Here is a 13,793-nt window from a genome sequence, read left to right as displayed (position 1 = left end):
ACACGTGCGACTAGAAAACGTTCGGTCACTATAGGTTTACTATATAATTGTAATACGGTTAAAAAAAAAATAATAACCACAAACATATTCTTACATGTATAAAATAAACGGAAACGCGGTTTCGTCGTATTCTTTAAATGCAGGAGGAAGCATCAATTTGGTTTGAGCGATGAATCCGCTTTCGACCTCCACCTGAAAAAATCGTTTTTAAATATTTTTTTTTTTTTTGCTTATTATTATCATTAAAAAAACTTTTATGTAAATCCCACTGTTATTTTCTACCTGCATTATTTGTATGTTAGGTTTAGCCATTGTAGAATATTTAGCTGCCAGTGCTGTATAATTGTTTAATATCATTACTTTTTGATTTATCTGCAGGTTCATTAATATCACTTTGGGCACTAAAGGACCTGTAAATGTTTCATTATTGTAGAACATTTATCAAATAAATAATAAATAAATGGATAATTCTTTAAATAGTCTCATCGTATTATTTTGTTTTCATTATACATAATTTTTTTTATGTAACATTTTTTTTTTTTTTTTTTGAAAAACATTTGATTTGGAGCCAAACAAAAGAAAAATATATATTAACAACCTACATTTTAGACCTATATTTCTAGAACTCTTTTGGTTTTTATTTGAAATTGTGTATACTATGTATCGTTTTTACATAAGTTCAGTTTAGAAAAAAAAATATTTTTAAAACTAATTTAGAGGTAGAATAACTTTATTAATTTTTAAATATGACAACCATAAAAGAGTATTCATTAAGAAAGATCATATTACAAATTTAATTTTGAAATTTCTCTTATTCTATATAATATAACAAAATTACTAAATTCAAAAATTTTATAATATTCACTTTTTTAATATGATTAAATTTGCTTAAATAATTTAGAATGTAATTAATTTGTATTATTTTGTAGAATAACATTTTAATTTTTTAACGATATTCGAGAAAAACTCACTTTTTCAGACTACATATTCAAATAAACTTTCAGGGAACTATACTTTAATATACATAATATAATGTATTCACATAATAATATATGTAAAACAAATTAAAACATTTGCTTAAACATAAAAATAATGAATTATCATGACGTGATGAACACGACACTGACATAAACATGATCATATACAAATAAGGTATTATCGTTTGTCATGATATACGATAATTATAATATTATATAATTATTATTAGTATTAGACATTAGTACAGTTCCTGAATTGCATTAATTTGATAAAAATAATAGTATTTCATAAATAATTATTTGTTCGTATAAAGTTACCTAAATATTATATTTATCGAGCATTTTATTATAAAATAATATAAATTAATGGTATATCTTTAGTAATTTTTATGAATTTGTTATTAGCTGAAAATTGGTTAGGTAATGCTGTTTCCATCTAAATGATAACATTTTATTTTTTCATGTATAGCTCGTTGTCCGACATTTTTTCATCATGTTTAGAATCACCATTAGCGAGATCGTCCATAAATAAATAAATTACATTTAGTACTCATTGTAATTTACCAACTTACCTAAACATTCTAAAACGTAGTATTTGGAATTCGGGTACCGACAAAAATGAGATCGGACATATAGACACGAGTTCGTCCTCACTGGCCACGAATCGTGTGGTAGTTTCGAAGACTCCAATCCTTTAAGACTTAACCGGAATGAATCGCTGCGAAAAAATAAATAATGTAACTCCATCTGTTGAATAATCCATAAATTACTACGATAAGCGACAGTAGCGCGCTTAACAAGTTAGACGATAACTATAGAATTTAAAAAACTATAAATATATAAAACCCAATAACAGTTTAAAGTTTTGGTGTTTGTTTGTTTGTTTTTTTTTGTTTATTCAATGTGATATGTGAAATCACATTAACTGCCAATTTATACCGATATTAATATACATTCACATGAGTTTTTGTTTTACCTGATATCCGAACTCATCGTGTCCATTTTGGAAGTATTTTTTTTCGGTCCATTCGGAGGGCATGTCAAACATTCCCAGCCCGCTGTGCTGTTAACGTTATCCGGCACTTTGTATAAATGCCGTTGCGACGGTTTTCCTTCTGGTATCGCTTCGAAGTATCTATAAATTAAAGTTAGCCTTTATAATGTGTAAAATAATTCACCGATGTAACTGCAATAAAACGAATAATTGAACGATTCAAACAGACGCAACTGCGGTTTTATCCAATTAAACACAGACGCTCGTGTATTCATCGAACAACCCGCAAAAAAACATTTATATACATATATTTCAGTGTACACTTTATATATAAAAAAAAAACCATTTACGAAGAATATTTATACGTTTTATGTGCTGGTTTTACGTGTCACATTGTCACTTGTGAATGTGGAAATGTTATATTAGGTAATATAATGAGTTTATCTATTTGTCAAAAACTCAACCAAAAAAAGATAAATTCACCCCTACTTGCCTTGGTCCAGTATATATTACTATATTAAGTCCAACCAAGCAAATACGGCCAGAGGTGGTTGCAGGAGTACTGTCATTATTTTTTTCAATCAGTAGTATAATAATATAAAATCTAAACTTTCAATTCAGCTGCTGCTGTTTTTATTTCTCAAAGCTGGTGCAGATTTAAATGGACAGAGGTATACATGTAATTATTTCCGTATAATGACATCGTTCATCGCTCTTTAGGTAGAATACGACTAATATGCTGAATGAAAGAAATGGCGAGCAAAAGCCGATTGCTGATTTAAGGTTTTCCGGCACACGTCGTGGTAAATAGTAATGAGTGATGCGTGCTTGAGGAGAGTGTGCGACACAGATAGAAATACGACAGAGGAGAAAACCCACATTCACGGCACGTCGACACACCATATACAGATCAATAAACCTTAATACATTATATACTTTATACATCATTATACATTCAATTATTTGTATAATATTTTACCAATATACAACATAATAGATATATTTATATAAATCAATAATCGAATACTTTACCCGTCAAACAGTATATAGCGGTGAAGAGGTTACGTTACATTTACGATAATAAGATGTTTCTCCCACGAAAATTGTATCAAACTATGTTTTATTTTAAAAATAATCAATAGTGTTATTTAAAATAGTGTTTAACAATCAAAATATTATAAACCATTTTAGATTATTTTAGATTAGCGTTTTTTAATGTTTTCGTTTCACACATTTTTATCTGTATTGATCTATTATCAAATCATAATAACATATTATTGTTGCACAAAATTATCGTCATCCTGTTTAACGTGCAATAAATATTATCACTTACATAAGTTGGTTCGTCTGGTCCCATTGGACGATTCGAACGACGCAAAAACTTCCACTCGTCAGCGGCAGTACGATTTTTGTAAATATATCAACATGGCAGATGTGTGGATATGTTCCGCGTGGACCGTCAAGTACAGGTAATATTGCCAAATAACTAGTGCCCTCCTCATTGAACACGACTTCGGTGTTTTCCAACCATCCCTTTCCATCACCGATTTTCTCCACATAGGACTAAAACGTTATTTATTAGCTTATTACAAAGATAAAAAAAAAAAATATATATTTATTTGCAATCGTAACGATTTATTTTTTTAAATCACCACACTGCAATATTTAATTATTTAAATGCATGGAAATGTGTGATGACTATAATATGTCGTTGTTTGAAAAATAATTTTTCTTTTTACAAATTTTACCAGCTGACATATCGACAGATATTAATGATGATAGGATTTTATATAAATTATTTAAAAAAAAACATATTATACAATCACTTATTCATCTACACTCAGTATGCTCTTTAAACCAATCGCATATTATAGTAATATAATTTATTCATAGTTATATGTTCGTCATGATATTATATCATACTATAATACATTAATATAATATGTTTATCGATCACATGCCAGTAAGCACAACATTGAAAGTAGACAGTGTGAGAAGTTTATAATACTACTATCACAGATTCACATTATAGTTTTATACTCACGTCTTGACACTCCCAGTTTGGCTCCGAGCAGATAGATATCACCATTATTGTCTGTTTTCTATTCATCCAAACAACTCCAATACGTTTTTCATTTGCCCACTTGACATGCATTAAATAAGGTTCACTATAAAATAATAACAGAAAAAAAATAAAAACAATAATTTATGAAATTTGAGTCTATAAAAATGTATACAAGATATAACTATGATATAATAAAAATATATTATATATTATACAAATAAAAAATATGATAGCAAAATACATTGCCTAATTAAAAATTCATTTTTTTTAAAACTTTCGAAATCGACACTAATAAGTTTATTTTCTAATTATTATTATTTTAACAATTTTAATTCAAGAACACCTTTTAACAACTTATCTTTTTCCAGTGAAATTGAAAAATAATGTGATAAATTAAAATAATTATCATAATTATAGACATTAAATTATAATCTATAGCTGTAGTTTAAACTAATTAATTATAGTGTTTTTATTTAGTTATCAATTAAAATGATTTTAAATATAATAAAAACATATAAATATTACTTGGTTTAATAACTTAATTGATTTAATTGATGCAAACGTTTAATTGCCTAAACCACTATCATCGGTAGTTCAATAAAAAGGAATAATATATTATGCATTTTTTAGTTAGATATTTGGTTTCTGTACAAAATAAAATTACATAATCACTATATTATGTGTGATCAAAAGTAATAAAAAAAAAAACAATAATTTAATATATTTTTCACGGTTTTAAGTTTATAATTGCCTCCATATTTACTTGAAACATTTAAAGTTAAATTTATCATTTGTTAACTATAAACTAATAGCTAAAGGTATCTGACCATAAAAAAACATCTCACCTTTCCGTATGTAATGCTTGTGGTTTTTGTAATAGCGTAACATTTGATAAACTATCGTTTTTCAGATCTCTCAACCACACAGTCACCGATGGATTTGGGGTTCCCGCCTGGAATAAGCAATAACTTGTAAGTTTAAATTGAATATAATTACAATAGTATAATATTCCTCTACTTGTGTTATATGTAATAAGAAATATGTGAAGGTGAACAGACATAAATTAATTCAGTGGGACATTATATTATTATGATACAATTTAATAAATATACGTATGGTTGTAGTATATCAAAAATTTAAATATTACCATAGTAGTTATAAAAACCATTCTTAAATTTTTATTTTTGTTTATAATTTGTTATAAAGGTTAAAAACTAAATTGATTTGATTTAAGAAAACATCATATTATAATATTATAAACGTACCTTTGGATATCTTAAAGACTGATAATATGGATACTGGAATCGTGTGTTGTATACTGGATATTTGTATTCGCCAACCAATGAATCATTGAATGTCACATACGCTAAATACCGTCCAGTTGGTGAAAACCAAAACGCCTTATCGGATTTGAAAATTTCTTCTAAAATGTGAAAAAATTATCGTGACGTTATGATTCATTACGATTATTGCAATAATGATTAAACACATATATTTTACTCTGAATTCATATTGTTGACCAATGATTTATTGTTATTTTAAACATTTTTAAAATACATTGCCTGCATTACTGCTGTTTCCGTTAAAAACTTTTATCTAATTAGCTTGTATGATTTTTGAATTATTTAAATTCAACATAATGCTTATATAATGTTTTTAAAAATTTATTAAATCACTACCTAAATTTATTTTGTACATTTTTTGAAATATATTCACCTTTACAACGTGCGCTTTTTCGCATTTCTTAACCGTCAAACTGTGTCATGCACAATTAGATACGTAATATAATTATAACAATTTTAACACAGTATACAATGATCTTAAATTTTTTGCTTACCTTGATACAGCCAATCTGGTATACCATTGAACACGGTTGACGAACCCGTGTCCGTAATCCTGAGAACTCTACTGTGACGGTTCCCGTGGATTTTATAGTACAAATCGTTTTTGTGCACGAACACCAGTCCACTACCGGTCGGTGACCATTGCGCTTTTTGTATGTAAATTTGTTCGCCATCATCCACTGTTTTGGAGGTAGTCATAAGTGGTACGCCATTTCTGTCGAAAACGCAAAAAAAAAACCCCATTATTAAGACATGAAAAGAGGAGTCGGTGGGATGAAGGACACTGCGGGGAATCCGTTCACTCTCCAACTTACTGGGTTGATACTTCAAAAACGTGATACTTGGCCTCCCGCGTGTTCGTGTAAATCTAAAAAACCAAAAATGTCGAGTGTGTAAAATGCCAAGTGCTGAGCGTTTTTAATATTAACACGTAGGTAGCTATTTACTGTCGAGTGTGACGAATAATGATAGTTTCAAAAAAACCACAGATTCAAATTATTATTCCGGTATTAATACTAATATAACTTTATTACTATACATTTTCGGATAAAAAGAGCTTTAATATTTTTTTTTAGTTTTTTTTACCTTTATAATATATGCATGTCCAGTATAGTCAAAATTCATATTATACCCCCTCCCCTCATTTCAATCTACTGTAAGCCGATTATTTTTGGATTACTTTTCAAATATTTTATTATTGAAAACTGCAAAGAAAATTGTCTTGGCTTTAAACAGGAATCGATAATTTAATCATCTTTCCATCAATATTATTTTAGTTATAACTGAATTAAAAGCATTAAACATTCGGTAATAACACTGCACTTTATAGGTACCTATTATAAATAGATCGTATTATTATAATCGTAGTAAGTATCACGTTGAATTATCGTGGGTAGAAGATCGTATATATGTTATCTGTTAAAAGTTTAAAACTCGCAATATTATTGTTATATATGCTTTCATTATTGTTGTATATGTCTATATTATTTGTTGATGTCTCATATTGTTATTATTATTTAATCAGTTCACTGTTACTTAAAGTATTATTATAGTTACGTCAAATGGCGTAAAATTCACTAATGTATATATTGTAATTGTAGATAGCTAATATTCTATCTCACTAGTTAAATTACTTATCTTAATTATTCATCATTTTCAAATAACTAAAAATGTACAATTGTAAATATCATTAGATGCAGATAGCCAAGGCTAGGAAAATATTATTTTTAATAAAAAAAAAAAAAAAGAAGAAGATTGTAGAGTAATAGGTATAAGCATCTGACTTAATTAAGTTTTATTATAAAATTACAATAAAGTGAAATAAACTGTGTGGTTTCTTCAGCTGCGCATAAAAATACATCATAGACTTTGTGCTTTACATGTTGAAGTAATAAAGCAGACCTACAGAATATAATAAAGCAAGCACAAAAAACTATCATTAACAGCAGCTGTTGTACATTATTATTATGAAGGCATACGTATTTATAATTACTATTTTATAGAATCAAATACCTATTAATAAAAATACACTAACGGACAATTAACTATTGATATTGATATTTATTTTTGACTGTTTTAGGCTTGATATTTAGGTAAGTCTAAATATAATAATGTTATGATGATTTTGTTGCGTGGTTTATTAAAGATAGAAAACAAAATCTTCAGCATAAGTAATTTAAATTTATTAATTCTATGATATAATTAATGTATAGATACTGGTTTTTTTGATTTTATTATTAACTTATGAGTAATAAAAAAAAATACACGAGTATAAATTAACATTAACACATTTTGATTGAAATTAATTGAAATGAAAAAAAAATACTAAAATTAAAAATGATAAAAACGTTGGATAAATTATTTTTTTTATTATGTATTAATTCGTGATTTTGTCCTCGGTGTCCTTGGTAACGGTTGTCGCAAAGCTTAACCGTGTGGCAGACATGTATCCAAAAGCGTAATAAAAATGTAAATTCATTCTTAAAAATATATTAAGCTAGTCCACTATACACATATATCATTCCCCATAACGCTAACGGGTCTCCATTATAAACGTTTGTGATGAAATGTACATTTTGTCCGTTATGTACACTACACAATGATGGCGCGGCAAGGTGCAGTAATGAATTCTTCGAGCATCCTAGTAAAAGTTTATGTTCTGTAAGTCTTTTTTAAAAAAAAAAAAAACAGAGGACGGGTTAAAAATACGTCATGAAAATTGCGGGTAAAAAAAAAATTCCAAGTAAGAGGTTATTTTTCTCGTAAAGTGTACGAACATTGTGAGGTATATAATAAAAACTACCAGGAAAATTTTTGGTCGAATAATTTGGTTTGATATTGAAAAACTGTGCAGAGTTCATCCGGATAGGTATGTCAGATTTACAAGTTTTTTTTTTTTTAAGATAAATGATTCAGTCTGTATTGTATATACTACGTAGGTACCCGCTTTGTAATATTTGGTGTAATATGTTAACGTTTACTTTAAATAATTGTAATTAATGTACACGAAAAGTATTGTAATATTATTATACACAAGTTTTTTTCTTAGCGTAAATAACTTAAATGTACATTTTAATAGTATTGATATCTGTGGGTTATCATGGAGCTGAATCGCATAATACAGTTTATTCAATCCCTACTTATAATTAATTTTATTAAATTGTAACCTAAAAAATTAAGACAATGTAATTACTAATTACACATAACGAAAAATATTTGATTATAATTTGGTGTTATTAAATTTAAATATATACATACATATATATATATATGCATTAATTATTCATACAAAATGTATAAAACAAACGAACAAATAAAGTATTACGAAAAGACATGACTGTATTCAAATATTAATGATGTAATTCTATAAATTCAAACTTAAATTATTATTATTATTCTATTTATTTTTGACGATCAATAAAATACATTATATCCATAAGTATGAAAGTAATAACTTTAAGTTTCAAAATATATACTACGAATGGTACTTTGTATTCTGAAAAATGTTGATCAAAATGAGTAATGTTCTATTTTTTTTTTTTTTTTTTAATTGTTTAATTGTTCATTTGGATTTTCTATTATTATATCCAAGTCATTCGGTGTTTGAAAATGAAAATCTTCCATGTTATTAAAAAACCTGATGGTACATTTTTTATATAAATGCATGGAAAACTTCAGTTTAATATTATAGTTTTGTTTTATATCATAACATTGTTGTACACCTATTAGCTTTTGTTATTAAAATAACTATTTAGGATTACTATAACATTAAAATATAATACATATTTCATTTATAGCATTTTTGTAATTTTTTTAAGTTGTTTTTAGAAAGTGTGAAAGTTTTATAACGAAAAAATAACTATTGTAGAATTTTTAAATATAAATAATCTCAATTTATTTTTGCCAGTTTTATCGATATCTAGGAAAGTATATCATATGGGATATGAAATGTTATTCAATTTTCATTCAATAAAATCTTAAATTATCAAATATCTAACTATTATTTGTTTAAATGAAAGCAATCTCGTTCTTCTAACGTTAAAATGAAAAATATACTTATTATATATAATTTGGAGACACTCTAACTTATCTACGAAGTCATTATTTTCTTCGAAGTCAATATTTTAAATTTAAGGTCACTAATCGCTGCATGTCCTGTTATTTTTAAGAAATAAATTAATCGCTGAATTAATGACAAAAAAAAAAAATTATATTTTTTCAATTTAAAATAATTGAATATAAAATATGAAATCCGAATTTATAGGAAAGTATGCTTAAGTTTGGTATCGTAATAAAGAGCGTATGGAGTCTATGTTTTGCATGTGTCGCATACATAAAACGAACTCGATCGTGGTAGGTAATAGAAATTGAATTTCTCGAAAAAAAATTGTACGAGTAATTCAATATAATATACCCGGTTTAACCAAAAAATAATGCTCGTAATACTCTTATATTTATATGTATTGCGACTATATCGATGACATTTTTCGGAAACAAAAACATATAAAAGCAAGGTCGCTAAAAAACATTATGAGAATAAGTGATACATGATAATAACATGTTCAGCGAAAAGCTACTGGCGACGAGCAGCCTGTCCTTAAAAGTTGATACGACGGAAAAAAAACCAACAAATATAAAACTGCGGTATCGGTATCCAGCTATAGCTATCTACCATTAATACCATATAGCTATGCACTGTACGGATATTATTCGTCTTACGGACATCAATTGAATTACGGTCTACGGACAATCGTTCACGCGGCCCGTCCAAATGTTACAGAACCGAGTTTTTTCAAATTTGTTATTGCACTTCAAAGTGTATACGTTTGGCACTCAACGCGTATATACATCACCGTAATAACTAAAGACCTCTATGCCGTCATCCGTCTCTCGTTTTGTTTCTTTTTTTTTTCTTTTTCAAATATATTATCGAGTATTCGTTATTTCTTCATTTTCCTGGGCATCCGGTCGACGTGGGCACGGCTATAGAATAATATGCACGTATACATTACTGCGAGCGCGTGTGTAGTATTTACATATTAAAACATTTTTTCTTTTCGTCGTTCACGTCAAACGTCGACGGGCCAAAGAAAAACTGCAATACGCGCGTGGACGTGACGTTGACGGAAAACTTTTTATTCCGGCTTATGCAAATCAAACATTCATTTTAACTTTATCGTTTTTCGGCATAAAAAATTGCACGTCCATTTCTCGAGAGTGCGCGTATAGCAAAAGTGTTTTTCTTGCCTTTTCTTTTTTTTTTTGAACTTTTGCTCTTCGATTTTTTAATTTATTTTTTAAAATTATGATACGGTTATCGTAGATATTGTTTTCAATAAAGCCATCGGTGAAATATTTTACTAGTGCACGGTAGTATAGTTTATACGGATTTCATTCGTAAATATAATAATGTACGGCGCACAGCACACTATTGTACACTGTATACACTTAGGTACACTCGTCGTACGTACTAAAATAACAAAATACTTTCGTAAATCTATATAGTAATATAGTTCAAGCTGTACGACTTTTTATTGGTTATTACCCGAGCAAGACAATATAATACAATTCACTACACACAAACATTTCTTATTGTAATACTATATTAAAAAAAAAAAAAAAAAAAAAAACGAAAAAATCCAATTATAGAAAAATATTGAATTTTCTGAAAAATAATCCCGGAAATATAGCATGACAAATTGGTATAATTCATAAGATAATATTAAATTTGACAGTTATTTGCTCAGCGATTTTTAAATGTATTTTTGTAACAGATTCAAAGTGCTTTTAGTAATTTATTATTGTTTCTTTTTATCTCCATCGGGTCAAACTCCCTCCAATAATATTAATTTGAAACCGATTAATCTTATTATATTCCATTTTGTTTTATTTTTTAAATGCATCATTCGTCAGATTCCATTTACCGTAATATTTATTATTTATTTGATTTTAATATCAGTGAAAAATGTTTCAATATTGACATATTTTTTACTAAAATCAATTTAAAACAAAAAAAGAATTCCATTATGATATTAAAAAGAAAATAAATGCAACATAGGAAATGTTCACGATCGTTAACAAGTAGTTACATGGATTTTAAGATAATGCAGTCACTTATTTTTGTGTTACGTAACTTAAATTCTTAATATAAATGTTTATACATTTTGGTAGAAAACGTTTTTTTTAAAAGGTCCTTAGTTGTATTTATAATAGGTATACAATGATATATCTAATTAATACTAAAAACAATAATTTTACGTAAAAATAATTAAATTAATTGCTTTATGCATAAAGTTTATACATTTTTAATAATTGAATAATTACGAATTAAATTATCTTGGATATTTTAAAACAAATATTAAAAAAAATATTATTAAGTTTAATTTTAATCTTATCAATAGGAAATATAAAATCTAAAATTTTAGTCTTTTTGTGGTTTTGTAATTTAATTGAATTACTTTTTATTAATAGACATGATATTTTCTACCTTAGAAATATATTCTTTTCAAAATGGTTTAAATGTAGACTTTTCATACACATGCAGAATATAATAATTATATTGAATACTACGTTTCATTGATGAAAAATGTTAAGCCTCAATAGTTAAAACATAACTTTAATGTCATACAAAAATTAATTATTTTAATTTTAAAGTAAAAACTAAACTTTAAAATCGAATCAGTGTTTAAGTTTTACATTCATTTTCTTAAACACAAATAGTCTTTAAATAAACACCTGATTTAAGTTATTATAGTTGATATTCGCATCGTGCATACTATTATACGTCAATGGTGAGTATAACTTGAAATATTTAGTACATTAATTTTAATTTTTTTTTTTTTTTGAATATATTCGTATCTATGTACTAGTTATTTTTTATTATTATTTTTAACTAGAAACTTAAATACAAAAAAAAAAAATCATTCACGCGTACTCGAGTTATGAGGTTTCTCATTCCTCGAAATGTACAATGCTTTCAGGAAATTGGTACCCGAAAGTTCGTCGGACAGCGGTCAAGAGACGAACGAATATTTCTAAAAGGGAAATGGAAAAAAAAATGTTTTCGCCTTTATGCGCATCGTACCCTTCGACGATATAAAGCTTTCTCTATAGATCTGTGATACAATATCCTATAAATTATATTATATACACTACGTATATATATATATATATATACACTACGTGTGTGTGTGTATGTGTGTGTGTGTGTGTGTATCTTGCTAACGAAGTTCGTACGATTACGAATGGAACCCATCAGCCGACGAGTGCGGGTTAAATCGTTCAGAAAACGATAACTAATGATACCGGTACGGTATGCGGCAGACAAAAACTTTTGTTTTTACAGTTCATTTGGTATATTCAGAGTTCGAAGTTGAGTGTGTTTGGATATGAAGAGAGAAGGGAGAGGTATCAAGAGGAACGACGGAGAAACTCGCGGAAAAATAGAAAAAGAGAGGGAAAGAGTGATAGAGAGAGAGAGAGAGAGAGAGAGAGTGATTTTTCGAGGTATAAATAAAAAAAAAAAGGTAAGTGGCAATATCTCGGTTCGGTTACCGTGACAAATAGGCTAAAACACGCGATGGAACAACGACGGTGTCGAAAACCCTATATATTTGCAGAAATATTCGACCAGTCGACCGGCAACGTTATCTCGACCATATTCGTAAATCAAACTCGGCCACCACCCATATTCGCACATTATTATGGACATCGCCAGTTGCCTTAATCATTTTTTACTACGGATTTCACTGTAAACCAACTGTAAAGTATACCGAGACAAAATCATACTCACATAATATCACATACGCATTATAATTTATGATATTATTATACACGAGTAATATTGTTATAAATTATAATATTTTATACGCATCACAACGTAAATTATTACCAAAAAAAAATAATAATATTATATCAACGTGACATGTGCGACGTTTGTATGCCAATATGCGTTCTGCGATTCACTTACTTTTTTCTCGTCCGATACCAGCAGCACGTAATTTTGATCGCTTGACGTTTGAAATTCATTCGCGTTCACTCGTTTCTAGAAAAACACAAAAATTGAAAAAAAACATCGGTCATTTTATCATATAGTTATTATTTCATATAACGCATTGGTACAATATATTGTATTACATCAGACGCTGGTTAATTTTTGTATCAAAAAAAAAAAAAAATCATTATTTAAAAAACAATTAAACTTTTTGAAAAAAAAACAATGATATTTACATACATTTAAGTAGTTAATATACAAAACAATCATTTTATTTTTACTATTTTTTTTCTGTAAAAATGTCTTATGTTTTTTAATGAAAATATAAATTTTTCATTTTTATTTCCAAAGCAGAATATTGTTGGGGGTACTGTGATAAATATTTGAGGATCTTGGGTGATTAGTTTATGAATTATAAGTG

The 13,793-nt window shown here is 27.5% G+C and overlaps 1 protein-coding gene across 1 annotated transcript in view; it reads right to left on the bottom strand.

The window, feature by feature from the left end:
* The window catches only part of LOC113548959 (prolyl endopeptidase FAP-like), a 230,699-nt gene that overhangs the window by 3,036 nt on the left and 213,870 nt on the right, over nt 1–13,793 (bottom strand). The window contains 11 exon segments of the mRNA XM_026950073.1: nt 95–192; nt 283–410; nt 1,550–1,695; nt 1,954–2,112; nt 3,305–3,534; nt 4,016–4,139; nt 4,882–4,988; nt 5,302–5,459; nt 5,874–6,094; nt 6,195–6,247; nt 13,349–13,423. Of these exon segments, the coding sequence (XP_026805874.1) occupies nt 95–192; nt 283–410; nt 1,550–1,695; nt 1,954–2,112; nt 3,305–3,534; nt 4,016–4,139; nt 4,882–4,988; nt 5,302–5,459; nt 5,874–6,094; nt 6,195–6,247; nt 13,349–13,423 (1,499 nt within the window).

The sequence above is a fragment of the Rhopalosiphum maidis genome, chromosome 1 (assembly GCF_003676215.2).
Source record: "Rhopalosiphum maidis isolate BTI-1 chromosome 1, ASM367621v3, whole genome shotgun sequence".
In the NCBI taxonomy this organism is placed as follows: domain Eukaryota; kingdom Metazoa; phylum Arthropoda; class Insecta; order Hemiptera; family Aphididae; genus Rhopalosiphum; species Rhopalosiphum maidis.
This window is presented reverse-complemented; position numbering and strand designations above follow the sequence as displayed.